The sequence below is a fragment of the Lissotriton vulgaris genome, chromosome 10 (assembly GCF_964263255.1).
Source record: "Lissotriton vulgaris chromosome 10, aLisVul1.2, whole genome shotgun sequence".
Classification (NCBI taxonomy): domain Eukaryota; kingdom Metazoa; phylum Chordata; class Amphibia; order Caudata; family Salamandridae; genus Lissotriton; species Lissotriton vulgaris.
This window is the reverse complement of record NC_141698.1, coordinates 602,432,790-602,451,006: the sequence shown is the minus strand read 5'-3', so window position 1 is coordinate 602,451,006 and position 18,217 is coordinate 602,432,790. Positions and strand designations below refer to the sequence as shown.

General features: G+C 43.7%; 1 protein-coding gene across 4 annotated transcripts in view; it reads right to left on the bottom strand.

Annotated features, from left to right (window-relative positions):
• MYH11 (myosin heavy chain 11) overlaps positions 1-18,217 on the bottom strand; it is a 285,530-nt gene that overhangs the window by 246,616 nt on the left and 20,697 nt on the right. For all 4 annotated transcript variants that reach the window (XM_086941438.1, XM_086941439.1, XM_086941437.1 and 1 more), the window contains exon 3: positions 11,910-12,066. In XM_086941438.1, the coding sequence (XP_086797564.1) occupies positions 11,910-12,066 (157 nt within the window). The remainder of the gene's footprint in view (positions 1-11,909; positions 12,067-18,217) is intronic.

The window sequence follows — 18,217 nt, the reverse complement described above, 5'->3', positions numbered from 1 at the left end:
CACTGCAGCAGGCATCGCTACAGCACCCGCACCGGGGGGAGGCCTTCTGTAAATGTTTAGAGAGGCCGCCGCGGCCCTTCCATCTGCCTGTGACTGCCGCGCGGCGCGGTTCCCATCAGGCCTGGTCTTTCGTCCGATCGCAAACAGAATCTCAGGGTTTATCGCGAGGACGCATGGCGCGTGGCAGCTTTACCATAAAAGGAGAAAACAGCCTGGCGCTGCCTGCGATCAGACGCCGGCGTGCAGCGCCTTGACATCCATCATTACCGGCGCTGCCCCGAGGCACGCAGCGCCGGTAGGGCCCAGCGAGGGACAGGGGACGGAAGAGGAGAAAGACACTCCGACAGGAAGCGCAGCTGGCAGGGGTCCACACACACCTCCTTCACATTCAGAATAAATGTAGCAACATGTCCCTGTGTTCTTCAAGCTGTTCTTTGGTGCTTGGGCTGGAACACGGCTCAGACGTTGTAAAAAGTTACTTTTCTCGCGAGGCATTCCAGTGTGTACGTTGCTCGAATATACACAAATCTAACCTGCAAAGATTTCTGTGTTATTACTTTTATATTTGTAATCAACACTTTACGTTAGTTTTTGTTTTTTTCGCGTTAGCAAACGGACGGAGTCTTGTTTTACATAAACCATACCAACATTTATTGTGTTAGATGAGGGAAGATGAGGTTAGGTTAGGGGTTAGGTGAAACAACTTTAGGTCAGGTTAAAGGTTAGGTGAGTCTAAACTAGGGGGCATATTTATGAGCAAAGTTACGTCACTTCTGCACCATGAGACATGGTACATGCGCAACGCAAGTCCAAGTGGCTTCATAAATCTCGAGTACACTAACAACTCAAATCGCTGCGTTGCCTTACTCTCAGCTAGGAAGGCGGTGCATGGGTGTTCCCACACAACTCTCATGATTTTTGACACATTCCCAGATTTACCAAAATTGGTAAACTTGAGTATGCACACCTATAAACGTAAAAGGGACCCTGAAATCTCAATGAGGAGGAAGAGAGCAGGGAGAACACAAGTTAACCTCTTCCACGCTCGTGACGGAACCGTTCCGTCACGAGCCACGGGTGGGCTGTGCTGGTGACGGAACGGTTCCGTCACGGCCCGCTCGCCGCACCTGCGCGGTGCGAATTCCGCGCCTGCGCTGAGCGTTCTGAAAAGCGGGCATGGCCGTGACGGAGCGGTTCCGTCACAAGCACGGAACCGCCGTACGGCCGCCCCACCCCCTTAGCGCTGCGGCGGAATAGCCGCCGCAGCGAAGTGGTTAAATAACAAAATCTTCCTCCATAGGATTATACTATTGTGGGTTGTTCATCCACACTATACAGTTAATTGTCCCGCAGAGTATGAAACATTACAGCAATATGTCAATTCACATTTTATTAGTTTCAAAATTAAATAAGGTAGTCACATAAAAGCACATTAAAAAAATCATTTTCTTGTAACAATGTGGACAGTACAAAGACAGAAGCCCATGATATAAGTACAAGGCAAAATGCACAACACTACACCTCTAACATTGACATGGGAAAAATAACAATAATAAACACATGACAAAGACACCATATGCAATAATACAATAAACAGCAGTACACAAAAAACATGTACACAGTTCCTTCTTCAGGGCGAGAATGTAAAGGCCGGTATTTGAGGGGCCATCTGTATTCAATTGGAGCAACCACCGGATATGTGTTATAACAAGCTCACAGGCCGTAAATTTTAGAAAAAGGAAAAAGATACGCCAATGTGGTCCAGGGGTCCGTGAAAGTACACATCAAAAGGGTCAAAGATCCACAGGAATCACGATGCCAAGCACTCGCGCGTAGGCAGTAGATTCTAGAGGCCTACTGACAATAGTTGGACTGAAGGATACCGTCCCCGTCCAGGATTCAGAGGGAAACGGGCTGCCTGATGAACAATATGACTCGCCAGAAGATGCAGCCAAAATGGGCCCGGGTCAAAGGTGAAAGGTAGGACGATAGAGAGAGCGGGTCACAACCTTGATATAATAATAGAAGTGCGTGGTCCTCAGGGCCATTAACGGATCCTCTAGTAGATACTGGACTAGATGGAGGGGTATCCAGGAGAGGATATCGGTAAGCTTCAGAGCAAAGTTCTCTGTTCCTGCCGACTTTATGTTCTCCGCATCTATATTTTAGAACTTTGCTCTGAAGCTTACCGATATTCTCTCCTGGATACCCCTCCATCTAGTCCAGTATCTACTAGAGGATCCGTTAATGGCCCTGAGGACCACGCACTTCTATTATTATATCTAGATTGTGACCCGCTCTCTCTACCCCCCTACCTTTAAACTTCGACCCGGGCCCATTTTAACTGCCGAGTCATATTGCTCATCAGGCAGCCCGTTACCCTCTGAATCCTGGATGGGGACGGTATCCTTTAGTCTAACTATTGTCAGTAGCCCTCTAGGATCTCCTGCCTACCCGCGAGTGCTTGGCATCTTGATTCCTTTGGTTCTTTGACCCTTTTGATGCATACTTTCACGGATCCCTGGACCACATTTTATTGCATATGGTGTCTTGTCATGTGTTTATTATTGTTATTTTTCCCATGTCAATGTTAGAGGTGTAGTGTTGTGCATTTTGCCTTGTACTTATATCATGGGCCTCTGTCTTTGTACTGCCCACATTGTTACAAGAAAAGGAAACAATTTTTAATGTGCTTTTATGTGACCACCTTATTTAATTTGAAACTAATAAAATGTGAATTGACATATTGTTGTAATGTTTCATACTCTGTGGGATAATTAACTGTATAGTGTGGATGAACAACCCACAATAGTATAATCCTATGGAGGAAGATTTTGTTATTTAACTTAAACTTGGATATGCACCAAAAAGATACATCTCCCAGGAGAGGCGTAATGAGGAGTAATATCTTTATTTCTCCTTGTTACTTCCTCTTTCTATGTGTACTGCATTCTGCAGCCACATAGACAGAGGAATTTGCCTCCCAGGATAGCTTTTGTGCAGGATGGTGCCCCTTCCTGCACAAAAACAAACCTTCCTGAGTTGGCACTAGGCAGCCAAAACGGCACCAGCGCAGGGGAAAAGGCAAGAATGTGTTGCATCCTTTTAAATATGGAGCATTCCTGCTGTAGGAAACTGTCTCTCTATATAGTGCACAAAAAATAAGTACACTGTGCAGAGTCCAGTGTGTCCCAGACTGGTATACAGAGGCAAAAGGAGATAATACTAACACTCTATTTGTGGTAGTGTGGGCAAGCAGTTAGGTTTAACAGATGGCAGTGCAGGCATTTGTTGTACTCACAGAGGCAATAAATGAGACACACACACAAAAAATAAATTGAGACCAGTTTGAAAAAATAACACTTAATTGTACAATTTTTTAGACTAAGAACTTAGTTCACAGGTAAATACTTATTTTGTTATGAATTTTCAACGTTCGAAAAATAACTCACAGTTGTGCGCAAATACGCACAATGCATTCCTATGGGCGGTTCTCTGGTTTCACCTTCTGGTTTTTGGGTAGTAGCAATCCCAGGGTCAATGTTTCACCAGCAGATCATTGGGAACATCCCAAATTCAGCAGGGAACAGGGTGCTGGAATGGTTGGTAGCAGGCGCTACAAATAGTGGGGGACACCTCAAAACAGGCTGCACAAGGGGACTTACAGGTAAGTCCAAGGGATTCCGAATGAGGGATCAGGTCGCAAGGGCCTCAGGAGCACCGGAGCACAGCTGGTTCTTTGATACCCAGGCCAAGCAGGTTGGATGCAGAACAGGTTGGTCAGCTGGGCTCTGTGAGTCAGATAGTCTTCGCGGTCAGGGGCAGGCAGGTTGCAGTGTCAATTTCCGGACAGTTGGACCACTCACAAAGTGGGTCCCAGAGGTCCTGACGTCCTTCGATGGGTGCTTGCTTCCTGGGCAGCTGGAGTCTGGATTGGAATCTTTGTCTCGATGTAGGTTGCAGGGCGTCCGGTACCCTGGGAATTGCTTTGGCACAGCTCCAGTAGGTCCTGGTGGCGTCACACTCGGTGGGGAGACAGATCTGACCCTCAAGAGCTGGTGTATCTCTTCTGTTTGAGTTGCTGCGTCTACATAGCTGGGTAGAGGCAAGTCAGATGGTCCGTCGAATCTGAAGATTCGGTTGAGGGATGCTACCTAAATACTAAATTTAGGGGAGTGAAAGGGAGTGACAGGTAGTAGCCAATAGGCTACCTCCTTTTAGGTGTCTAGACCTTCTATGCGCAATTACAATTTCCAAGAATGGACTTGGAGATTGTAGGGTCCTAGCCACTCAGGCAGATATGTCCATACATGGGATATAGTGCACCCTGCCTTAGGCCTGCTATAGGAGTGGCTTACCTATCTCTCATGCAGTGTCTGTGGACATGGCATACAGGGATGTGTGCCATGTCGACTCTTCAGCTTTCTCTGCACCAAGACACGCAGCCTGCACTGGCAGTGTGCATGATCTTAGTGAGGGGTCCCCATGGTTGCAAATGCATGCTGCTGCCCTAGTGGACCCTCTTCAGTTCCAATGACCTAGGTACAAGGGGTACCATTAACTAGCGACTGATAAGGGGGATTGAAGTTGTGCCAATTGGCGCCAATTGTGGAACAATTTTAGGGAAAGAACACTGGTTCAGGGAACCTGGTTAGCAGGGACCCAGTACACCTCATTCAAAGTTGCATCAAAAAACTGGCAACAAATGTGGGGGAGGTACTGCAGCAGTTTCCCACACCTGCCTTTCCCTGTCACACAGTGCAAGGCAGCAAGGTGACTTGCTGCGCTGCACTGCTTGACAGAACTCGTAAATATGCCCCCAGGTGTGGTTAGGTTGGAGGAGGTTAAGTTAGATGTTAGGGGAAGTTATTTTAGGTAAGAGTAGAAGTTAGGAGAGACTCAGCTGTTAGGTGAGGTTAGGTGGGAGGGTAGGTGTAGCTGGGGTAGGTTAGACAAGGTTAGGTTAAATCAGGTTTCATTAGGTAAATGGAGGTTAGGTTTAATGATGTTAGGTGAAATTATTTTAGGTTAGTGGTTAAGTGAGGCTAAAATGTTCAGTGAGGTTAGGCACGATTAGGTGAGGTAGGATTATATTGGGTTAGATTAGGTAAAGCGAGGTTAGGTTAGGTGTAGCTAGACTGGGTTAGGGTTAGCTGAGGGGAGATGAAGTTAGTTTAGAAGTTAGGTGAAGCTAGTTCAGGCTAGGTTAGAATTTGGAAAAGGTTGAGTTAGATTATGTTGAAGGTTATAGAAGCCAAAGCTAAATTAGGTTAGGTTAGGTTGATTTTAAAGTGAGGCTAGAGTAAATTAGGTAAAATTATGTGAGGTTAAATTAGGTTAGATTAAGTAAGGCGAGGTTAGGTTAGAGTTTAAGTACGAGTATCTGAGGTGAGGTTAGAAGTTAGTTGAGGTTAAACTAAGCTGGGCTAGGTTAGGTTTGGTTTTGTTAGGTTGGGTTTGGCTAGGCTTGTTATGGTTATGGTTATGTTAAGTTTCTTGATGCTTGTGTGTATCAAGGTCAGAAAGCTAAGATGCAATTAAACGCTGAGTTGGGTTTTCCTTTTTTTTCAGAAAGTGAACAGGTTTTTACTGAGAACTAAGAACAGAAGGTGATTGTTCCGCAAGGAGGAAAAAACATAATCACCTGTCCTTACATTCAGGCCTATAACAAGCCGCACATCAGTTAGTAAAAGCCAAGTTATGTTTCAGAAATTGGCAAGACATCCCATAGATTGTGAAGTAAAAGACATCTTAAAATGCATTCTCAATAGGCTATTGGATGCTAATTCAGTGAGTCCCACAGGAAAGCCCTCATGAGTGAGGCTCTAAAGCATCCGTAGGCATCAAGACAGGAACAGTGGCCGCCTCCATGAAGGACATTCCCACAGTCCAAGTGAGAGCCAAAAACTGCTGGAACCCTTGATTGATGACAGCTGTGCTATTAATACCAAAAGATTTTCCAGATTACACTTAGATGAGAAAAACTTGCAGATGATATAACACAAACCTGGGAATCTAAGGGTACTCCATTTTGAAACCATAAGTTGCTGAACTCATTTGTTGCACATATGTTCATTTTGGAACGTCATAAATTGGGGTTCCATATGGAGGGGCCAGGGGCGGCCTTAGGCATGTGCAAGATGTGCACCTGCACAGGGCTGCCAAACCCCAGGGGCCGCCATGCCAATAATATCCTTAAAATCATAATCCTCTGAGGATGGATACATATTTAAGTGGCAGCCCCTGGCAGGGATTTGGCAGCCTCCGGCTGTGCTCCACTTCCAAACACCCTGACCCCCCCTCTTCACTGGCCTCCAGGCCTGCGTTCCTCCTGATTCCTGATTGGCTTCTTTTTTTCCCTACCCACTGCTGGCCCGCTGGTACAGGTGTATATAAGCCATGGCCACCGCCATCCTTTTCAAGCTGGCAAAACGCAGTGGCAAATTTTGGCAAAAGTTAAACGCTTGTGTCATGAGCACGAGGTGGCTATGCAGTGTCCGCAACGGACGTGGCCAATCGCCATGTGTAATATACCATATTCAATATGGTATCGATATTAATGTTTCCGGGCAAAGAGGCCACCGATTCTTTCTCTGTGTCGGGCTGTGGGTCCGGGGACCCTGTCATGGCATTGGCACTCCAGCCGACTATGCCAGTCCCTCGCGTTGTGTGTCACAATACTCTACTCCTCCTAAATGTTATCGTTTATGCTCTTCCGATGGAGCTGTCAGTGGTAGTTGCAGAGTATCTCACCAACTCTTGTGTGAGATCAAAGATAGTGTTTTGTTTTCTGTTCATCAGAATCTGTATCAATGCGCTGTGGGCATTAAGCACACAAATCTATTTTATCCAATAAAGTTTCAGTTTTCACAGAAACTAGAGGTGATTGAACCATTAAACTTGATTGTGCATGTCTTCAGTGGCGGCTAGCAGTTATAAAATATGGTATGGCACAATGGTGCCAAACTCACCATAAATGCTGCACTTCAACCCGGCATAGCACTTCTCCCCCGCGCTCACAAGCAGAAATGGGAGGACTTCTTTTCTGCTCAGTGGAATGCGAATCTAACCAATCCTGGAGCTCCTCTCATGCTGTTTTCAGCATGATGGCAACTCTAGGATTGGTGGGAGCAGGGTAACACTGCCCAGTGATTGCTGGGTCTACAGTGTGCATGTCGGTCTGGCCGGCTTACAGTGCGCATGTCGGGCTGGCCACAGGTAGCCAGCCGGCCAACCTGACATGCGCACTGACAGGGATGGCAGTAATCCTGCAATAGCAGGATTCAGCCCTACAACCAACCTCATGCGCGAGCTGGTGGTAAATCAAAATGGCATTATTATACCATTTTATTTATGTATGTTTGCGTGCTGTATTCGCAGCAGGTGGGGGGGACAATCCTCCACTCTTGTGGATGAGCCGCCCCGCATGTCTTTAACTTAGTCTTACCAGAACCACTGATCAAGCCAATTCAGTGATTGTATTTTACACTCCTAGCATAAAACCTGTAAAGAAGGAATGGGCGTAAATAGGGTTTACCTTGTACATATGATTGGACCATGCATGACGACGCTGATGATGTGTGAGTATTCACGTACACTTCGCCCAGCCCTTCCCGCACTGTCAAAAAAAGGAGTAAAAGTCCCTTTCCAGGCCTGGAAAGGAATGAGAACTCACCCAAAGTCGTATTGGGTGTAGGGCAAGGGGCTTCTTCATAAGGGAAAATATTTTCCCAGTAGAGAAAAAAATATTTTTTTCTCAAGCAAAAATATACGTATGTACAACTTTGCTTCATAAAACGGACATCCCAGCATTACTTAAAAATTACGATTTGTACCTGGTTTCACTGGACAAAATAGTGCAGGCAAAAAACAATCGGCTGTGAAAATAGTGACCGAATCACAAAATGAGATACAGGAGCAAATGGGAACTTACACCCAACTGAGATTTGTGCGGCCCTCAAACTGAGGGCCTGAGTCAGCCTGCTTATACGTACAATGATATTTTACTTCACCTTTATAGTAAGGCCCAGTCGAATATGCATGGGGTCAGGTCTACCGCCTCCGCTTCACCCCATTAGCTGCTCACTGGGGACTTGTGTGACAGCATAGCATTACAGCTGAGAACTTCAGGCTCCCGCGCTCTCAAATCAGCTTCATTTACAACTAACAAATCACTTGGCACATTTTCTAAAGCGCCCAGAGGTGATTGTATTCGCAGTTTGCGCTATGTAGGGAAATTCCATTACTCAACTAAACCTGTACATTCAAAGTGAGTTTAGTCCTTCCAACGGTATAGATGAATGAATGAATGAATACAAGTAAATAATTATGAGTTTATATTCAGATTTATAAGGGTAGTTAATCATTCTAAACCTTAAGCAGTCATACAGATGTTCGCATTTCATCTAAACACTTTGCACAACAACTTGGTACGGTGGCAACAATGCACTGAACACTTGCATTTATTTCTTTCAGATGTAGTAGCGTTGTACAGCATTAAAATGTGTCTCACGCAGCAGGTTTAGATCGACAACAAGCATCAGTCAGTGAAGTTAAAGTTAGTATTTTATAAAGTGACAGCCTTCCTATGTTTAGGCGCAGCAAGGGGAAAGGGGCCCTATCTTGGCCAAACAACCGGGCACAGCCACATCCTTCGCTCCACATGTCAGACTGGCATCTTATCTCCTGTCCACAGTCTGTGAGGAGCTGGTGAGTGGCTTGTTCACTAGAAAGGCTAATTGTGCTGTCACCAGCTCCTGATCCGCAGGCCTCTCTGAGTGCCTGGAGCAAGGCTCTCGAGACTTCAAGAAGGTAAACAGATGAACGGCGGCTCATCTGCTGACTGCATGAGTGATCTTCAGCCCAAACAAATACTGCAAGCTCAGAGGCTCGGATTAAGCCATTGGGGCTGATTCTGTTTCAGGTGCAAACATCAAAGTCGGCAGTATTTGCACATGTGCTACCTTCACTCGGGCTATTTGCACATGTGCAAAAAAATCCTTAAGTCTACAGATTTTTCGCCAGTTAAAGTTTGGTGAGAATCTTGATGGCAAATATCGCAAAATTCCGATTTCAGCACCCAGGAACACGCATAGTCATCCCAAGGAATGCGCAAGTGAAGCCACAAAGTAAGTTTGGACATTCCGCACAGTGCCTCATACAAAGCACTTCACACACATCCACCACAGCACAGATATGCCATACAGTGGGTATCAATGATGCTCACAATAGTCCACCATCTCCCACCTGGCCACGCTGCACACTAAGGGAGAAAGCATTAAACAGACAGACCCACCCACCCTGCCTCTCCCCCCAGAAAAGCTAGTAGCTGGCTATCCCAGTACATAATAGCAAGCGCCAGCAACAAATGCAGTTCATCTTTACTAATTTGTTTGGCAATGAGCTGGCCTACCGACATGGAAGAAGTGCCAGCAATTTGGTAAAGCACTCACATTCCATTCCATCGTGATTATACTCCCATAAATCGAGAAATATGACACGGTCACCTAATTGAGCAATCGGACACATACGCTATAATTACATTATCCTCGCTATTTAAAACAGACTCCAACCTGCGATGAAGCTCTCATGCACAAGCTTTGAGGGGGGGGGGGGGGGGGGCAAGCCTTTGGTAGCGCAGTGAAGCCCTATTAATGGTGCAAATGTGAGCTATAAAAATGCCACAAACATATCATAACACACACAGTAGACACATTTCCTTTGCCCTTCATAAATAGTATAAAATCACCAAATTAAAAAAAAGAAAACAAAAAGCAACATCATCCCATTCACTGTAAGAAAAAGCTCTACTGGTGGCAAGAGCAAACCAGGTCTGCTTGGAAATGCCTCAGAAAGCTTATGCAGAGGGCTGGCAAGCCTTCCAGGCGTGTTTCCGTCCATCACAGGCCCTTATACATAGGTTCCCTGATTAATGTTAGGACACCCCAACCATAGTGTCAGTGTTTTCTAAAAGGGTTTCGTTTTCCAGTTTAAAGTTTGTAACATAATATAATCCTCACACCCCTTTTCATAACAGAATAAAAACCAATCAAATAAGGTGTAGAATCGGGATTGACTACCATTATTTTAGCATCAAATGACCGCCTGGCATTTATTTTTTTCAGTAAAGCATGGCCATTCTGTCACACTGGCGATGCATTTGCCTGTGTCAGCCTGTCTTGTTCAAAATAATTTCAAATAGGCAAAATATTTAACCCAATGAAAGCACTCTACAATTCCCATATTACTGTGCACTTTTGGGCAGCCTCAGCATCGGCTCATAAGGATATTAACCAGGACAACTGGAATTATGTGGCAGTGGTGGACCCATTTATGTGGCAGGGAGGACCAAATTTTGCGAAAAGAAAATGCTAATATGCACATAATGCAGCTAATTTTGTGATAGTATTACTTCATTTTTTTGTCTTTTTTACCCATGGTAACAAGGTCTGGGCAACGATTTCACCTCATTAGTTCTGTTTGACAAACAAATACAGCAATAAGCAACTGAAAGATGACCAGACAACCTTTTCAGAGGGCCTTCCACTGTACGGGAACATATGCTACCACGTTTCTAGTAACATCTGATCCGTCTGAGCTAGAAACACATTTTATTTTTGTTAAAATCAGAATATGTATAAATTGATGGATTATGTGGCAAATACGGCAATTTCATAATTAAGAGGAAATACAATGGCTGCAGAATCGCATAATTCCAGTAGCCCTGGTGTTGACCCATTGCCTGGGTCACATGCACTATGCTTACGTCTGCTGTGTATCAGTCTTGAACAGACCTCTGTGGACCCTATCCATTAAAGTTTGAAGTGCGTCACTCAGATGCTTCAGAAATCTCACAATATCAGCAAAAGAAAGTCTTGGCAAACATATGTGCATGTTCGAATGTGACATGCCGGAATGCGCAATATAATTGTGTCTATGTACCTCATCTGAGTGTCCGTACCCAATCCCCCTGAGCTTAGCACTTGTGTTTCTTTGCCTTTAATACCACTTCTGGGAAGGGAATGTGGTAAATAAACTCTGAATATGGCAACCCAGCCAGCTTGTGAATGTGGACATTTTTCATGATGTATAAAGTGGGTTTTCAAGGCCCACAGCCAGAAGGGAGGACCTTGAATTTACACTGAACTTGTCACGAACTCATAGCGAGCATCACGCATGAACTAGGTAGCGTACTTGCTCGTGTGTATTGAGCATCAATGCCAACACTAGACCAACATGGCGGGGAAAACAGATTAGAGATTACAATTGTGTTGAACCATACTGGCCAGCAGGAGTAAGTTCACTGGGTGCTCCGCTCTCCTGGTTTCCTGTGATGAGTGTCTGTGCTGCTGGTCACGGCTCAGCCATGGCCTCTCTGTTGCATCCTCCTCCCACCCTGCCCACATTTGGGTTTGCCAACTCGACCCTCTGGGGCCAGCCTTATCTATAACCCACAAGCCTGCATCCATCGAAACACCAAGGGTATTGTTTCTTCATTTAGTAGTATTTTTTCTTTACATCATTATACTAGGTCTTTTTTGCATGCACGTGAATACACATGGCGGTCCATTCTCATTCTCAAAAGGACCGGCAATGAGCATCCAGAAACACCCTGGCTACCTTGGAGAATCGTTGTGAATCACACATCCAATGAAATATTTAGCTTTCATGTTGTCTAGTAGTAAGGACGAGATGCTGTTGAATTTATTCATGGATGACAATGACTTTGTTATTTTTTCTGATTGTATTAATGCAGAGGTTTACTCATGGTACAACATACAATGTTTAAGAAAAAAACACTCTTCATGGCAGGTTTAAGTACAACCGACCCATAATTTAGACTAGTCACTAATTATGCCGACAGCTTTTCTAATAGGTTGTCTTGCAAAGCTCTGATTTCTATGTCTTACCTTGCATCATGCTCCTGTAAGCCGTATCAGCAATTGCATAGATATGCGGTGGCATTTCATGCCTTTTTTTCCCCTTATACATGTCAATGATCTTCTCAGAATAGATGGGTAACATTTTATACGGATTTATCACAACGCAGAAAAGGCCGGAATAAGTCTGTGGAGAAAGGAAATAAGATTGAGTCAGTCTTCCATTAGGAAGAATCAAAATCAGTTGATTGTAAGTAGGCTTCCGATTAGATAAGGCCTCCTGAATATTAAAGATAGAATATCAAGGGATACAGATATCAAGGACACATCAACACATTTCGAAAATATCGAAAGGTAAGCAGCATATATATATACATATATATATATATATATATATATATATATATATATATATATATATATATATATATATATATACAAAGTATTGAAGATAACATATAAATTTACTATTCCTAACTCCACATCCACATACCTAGAAGATATATATATATCTTCTAGGTATGTGGATGTGGAGTTAGGAATAGTACATTTATACTTCCTCTACATGCACTTACCTGTCAATATTTTGTCTTCACTACTTTATTCGTGATATTCTGGTGTCACAACATTTTTAGCCTCCCTATTCAGTAGTACAATTCCAATAGGAAGAGTAGAAATCAGATAATTGAAAGTAGCCTTCCGATTAGGGAAGGCCCCCTGAATATTAAAGCTAGAAAATCAAGGGATGCAAATATCGAGGACAAAATATTGAATCCAAAATATCGAAAGGTAAGTAACTACAGATGTCTTATACCTAACTCAAGATATGTACAGCTTGACAATAGATCTTCTAGGTATGTGGATGTGGAGTTAGTACATTTATATTTCCTCTACAGGCACTTACCTTTCAATATTTTGTCTTCGCTACTTTGTCCATTATATTCTTGTATCACAACATTCGAATCCTCCATATTCAGAAGTTTAACTCCAATAAGAAGAGTGGAAATCAGTGTGTTGTACGTAGGTGTCACAGGGTAAGACAGTTTTTTGTTTGTTTTTCTGGTGGAGTTTTATATAGCGCAAACTAGACCCGTAGGTATCAGAGCGGTTTACATAGCACCAGTTACGTTACAGACGGACACATTCATTTTTATTAGGCACGGGCAGATTAAGAATGTTGAGCGTCCCTGTCGAGACTCGAACCCGCTTTTCCAGCTCCGAGGACGACCGCCCTAGCCGTTAGGCCACAGCTGTTACACTACATCGAAAGACTAGAGGCTATGGTTTGTGTTTAGGAATGAAGGGCTGATGGGTGAAAAGGGAAAACTGCCATGGGACTCCAGTTGCATCCAGGCACAGAGCGAGGATATCACAGAGCATACATTAATTAATTTTATTTATTTGCAAATAATTCTTCATTTTTATATAACGCTGACAAGACGCAGCAGCATCAGAGCACCTTACATTAAAGGGCTTCCTGAATTCACAGAGGATGCTGAGGATATGAGAATAAATAGATGAGTAAAGGACTAACAGTGTAGTTGTATAAAACAAACAACTGACAATGGGCATGCATTAGAGGAGAATCTACGATTGGGTCAAGGTAAGCATGTCGGTAAAGGCAATGGATGTGATCAAAGGACCCGTTAGTTTGGTGCTGATGGGGGCTCGCCTGTAGATTAGCCAGATAATGATACAATTTAAGTAATGTGCAACTTTGGAATCCCATATTTGTTAGTAATGCTGTTGATATGATGTCCCAAAGGGCAAGGGGTTAGACATGTCTCTTATCATCCTAGTTGGAGGTGTTGTATGAATAACAAAGGTTTCAGTTCCTTTGTGAATAGTTTGTATGAATAGGTCTGAGGGATCGAATTACATAGTCTGTGTCATGTTGTCATGTTGGGAAAAAGATTCCTTCAGTGTTCTGGATTTTTTCATCGCTGGGATCTCCAACAGGAGATGATCAGCGCTTCTCAAAGGATGATGTCCACCTTAGATTCAGAACTGTCTGGAGAGATGATTCAGGAATCCCTTTTTAAATGCTTTATGGGTGATTCAGGATAGTTTGGATGTGACCCTTGCTTCAATTTCCATACAGGCTATGCAAAAGTGGCCCCCATGGCATCTTTCACACGCCAAACAAAGCACAGCTCAGAGACAGCCGTGCTAGGATACTGCAGGGGCTGGGCATATATTAGCAGTGCTTGGGGTATTTATTTTAGGCAGGTTTGACAGCACATCAACTATCAAGACCTAATGTTATCAAATCCTTAAAAAAGACATAAAGTAGACTATGGCTCTACCCAGGGTGGTGTCACTCTGTCACCTTTCGCAAATAGGAATGTGGTGTATTATTCTACCTTCCATGAGATGCTTCCATTGGAATACACGAGGGACTATTTTGCATCTGAAAAGTGTAATCAGTGATCACACTTTTGTCATATTCAATACCTTTTCTGCTATATACATTCTGTACAAAAATAAATATTTTTTTTGTCTTTTTCACCTGCACTGGCAAAGCCAAGTAGGCATGTTTTAATGTGTTAAACAACTTTTGTGCATGCATGGCATGTAAACAGCATTTGTGAATGCCAGTGATAACGTGTTACAACGTAAAAAGCCAGAGCAATTCTTGTTCATCAAGAAAGAAAGAAAGCAAAGATGGAAAAGAGCCTGCAAGAGAGAGAGGTAAGGAAACACTAACTTGAAAGTGGTTGAAGACAGAGGTATGAGGTAGATTCAAGTATAGGGACAGTGTTGTATTCAACAACCACGGTATTGAGAAGCGTTGGCGGCAGGATCCTTAAAAAGGCTTTGGTACCCTGCACTTTTTTTCCACAAATTAAGCAGTCTCCTCATGTACAACCAGCAGGTGTGTGTGTGTGTCCATGGGCGTCCGCAGGGGGGGGCAAGGAGGGGCGCTTGCCCCCCCCTGCGGACGCCCATGAAAACCGTGACTTCAAGACGGGGTTCTCACTCTCTTTCCTCTCCTTTCTTTTATTTGCTTCCCTGTGAAATGGATCCAATAAAGAAAGACGCTTTTGCTGGGAATGTAGTATTTTTCTGACATTTTAATTCCAAGGTGCAGCATTGGGAATAAAAGGCTAAAAATATGAAAAATAGATAAATAACTAAATAAAGTAAGACAGAGTGGTAGCAAACTGGCCAAACGTATTTTATTCACGCTGAAACACATTAGCACCACTTTTACAGAGTTTGCCAGTGTGGCGCTATTTTTATTTTCTTGTCTTTGTTTTCCCTGGACTTGGAACTAGTGCACCAATCCTGGAGGTACCAAAATGTGTGAATTGGAAAACAAAATGTGTGCTGCGGCTCTGCGTCCAGGGATGTGGTCTTTTTACCATACTGCTTACGTTTTGTAAGGATATAAGCAATGGCCATTAAAATGGGCCCATTAGTTGTGTCCTTAACTTTTCAGGCAAAAGCAATCACTGATTTCTGAATAGTGAGTGTAAAAGCATTAAGGTAACCATGTTGTTCCTGCTTACATTTCCCATGGTTTGGTAAATTTTGCATTCCCTATAAGTGTTTGCTTCTGCCAGGATGTTGTTCCTTTTTTTTTGTAGGCCGCATAGTGATCTTGTCTAGTGCGTAATTTAAATTGCGCATCCAGGTGTTTATAGCGGGCAACAGTTAGGTTGTAGTTGAAAACAGTGGGAGTTTTTGTCAGTGGGGCAGTACAGTGTTCAGTGGGGGAGAGGATGTGGCACTATGGTCAGAGCTGCTGAATTTGGAACTGGGAACCAGGTTCAGCCTTAATAACCAGCCCACCAGACCACTCTCCTTCGAGAGCACAATCACATGCTAGACCTTAGAAGGCTTCGCAACACCTTAGAAGTCCTGGTGTCTTCGTACCAGCAGGTGGACCCTTGCATGACACATGTAGGTTAACCTTCAAGGCTTGTCCACCACTATCCATACTGAAGTTCACCTCCAGTCTTGCGGGCAGGCCTATGAAGCAGCACACCCTAGAACAACAGTCACTGAGCTCACAGGACCCTTGAGAAGGGCCAGCTCTAGGGCGGTGCAACTAGTGTGAACGCATCGGGTGCTGACTTTAGGTGACGGCATCCTGTTTGCAAGTATATTATGGTTTTAAAAACGCTTGCTACCTCCTTCCTGGCTTCCAGCAATTTTTGGCAACAATAAAAATGTCACGAGGACTCTGGTGATTAATGTTCTTCCTAGAGAGAGATCAGAATTTTGTCTAGTGGAAGTTTTGACTCATTGAAAGGTAGCTCAGATGGTTAATGTACTGGCTGCAAAGAACATGCGCCATGCAGATCACAAAGTGCACATAATGTAAATAGGTCAGTGGGCTACTGCTTTTGTCAGAGATTCTTTTGTTACTTGCAGTTTATAAGTTAAAATCCTAACTTAGAACAGTGAGCTATTAACTGTTATCTAAGAGCTGCATACATACTGCACGGTATGCATTTGAGCATTATGTCCCCCCCGTCACCCAACAAACATTATCCTAATGTCCCAAAAAGTGTTCTTTTGGACAGAAATCAATTCTGATTATTAAGGAGAACCCCCAACCATGGTATTACGTTTTACATTCCGGGTATTGTCAACAAAATTCAAAAAGACCAAGGCAGCAGACCAGGTCAAGCACTCCATATCTATAGTTCTGAATTTAGGGTGGTGCAAACTACTTCCTACACCTGCTACCAATAGGTGTATGAATCAGAGAGATGAAAACATAAAATGGAAGGTGCACACAATTAAAGTCAAAAAAGGCAGTAAAGTATTAAATATCTTCTTCTTTATTTAGTAGTATTCATTGGACATAGGCACAGCCAACGCGTTTCGTTCCATTTGCCTTTAAGGAACTTCGTCAGGGCGGGAGGTCTATAATGTTGAGAGAATGAGACCCATGGCTGGTTTTATGCATAATAACAAAATCTATTGGTTCCCGTGGGGAATATTTTTATATTCCTCTTGACTCAGTTTCCCGGGGAAGGCCAGATATAAGGGCGATACCGCTGCCAATCTGAAGAGTAGTGCGGTGTTCGTGGCATTAACCACCGAGCACCTGTATTAGGGTGCTTGTCTTCCGCAATCCGCTTTCTCGTGGTGTCCCGGGACACCACGAGAAAGCGGATTGCGGAAGACAAGCACCCTAATACAGGTGCATAAAACCAGCCATGGGTCTCATTCTCTCAACATTATAGACCTCCCGTCGAGCTATAATTCAATTGTATTCATCATCTGATCCTACACTCAATATCAGTCAGCCTTGGCGAACTTGGGAGTCTACCTTAGGATTCCAACTGGACTTTCTCACTTAGTGAGGACACCGTCTCTACAGGTCATACGACTTTGACCCACTATTGGTAGCCAATCCTTTGATCCTCACATCTTTGTCCATCTTTGTTGACAGCACTGAACTATACTCTTTTTGCCCTGACGAAGTTCCTTAAAGGCAAATGGAACGAAACGCGTTGGCTGTGCCTATGTCCAATGAATACTACTAAATAAAGAAGAAGATATTTAATACTTTACTGCCTTTTTTGACTTTAATTGTGTGCACCTTCCATTTTATGTTTTCATCATTCCGGGTATTGTGTTTCTCCAGACCAATCACTATAAAACTATACGGGCTACTGGTATGGTTGTCATGTGACTCCTACACCTTGTAGTCCTTAGTCTTATGTAACATTTTCTATACAGTGATTTACACACATATTGATTGTCTCTGTGTGATGTGTGTGATGTAAAGTGCTCTGACACCCTACAATGGTATGAGTGGCGCTGTAAATCAAATTAAATGCATCTGAGAGAGAGTGGTTATGGAGACTTGGAGGGCACAGTTAAAGGGTGGTAGTGAGGGAATCCATGGCAGAGGTGGTCATTGGAGGGCACTAACAAACATTAATGCACAGGACACCACCAGTGCTATGGCTGGCCCTGCCCTTAAGGCAAGTCTGCCTCACCCAAAGGTACCTCCATTGGCCTTGTTTCAGCAGCAGTAGCTGCAATTCACCAGGGATTGGCAATGCAGGATTTTCACACACCAAAATAAGTTCGCAAACTTCACAGTCTCCCTGCTTCATTCACAAGCACTTTTAACATGTGCTGCCTGCTGTGGGGCCACTGGAATGATTTATGAAGCAAAGGATGACAACATTATGCCGTAGTGTTGACTAAATTATGCATTAAAAAAAGGTGCAGCATAATGCAGTATATTTTCAGATATTTTATTATTTTGACGTGTGTACACATGCTAACAATCTCTGGAAAGATTTTGCCTTATTAGTACCAGTGTAACATACAAATGCAGCAGTGAGAAAGGTGACCAGTCAACCTTT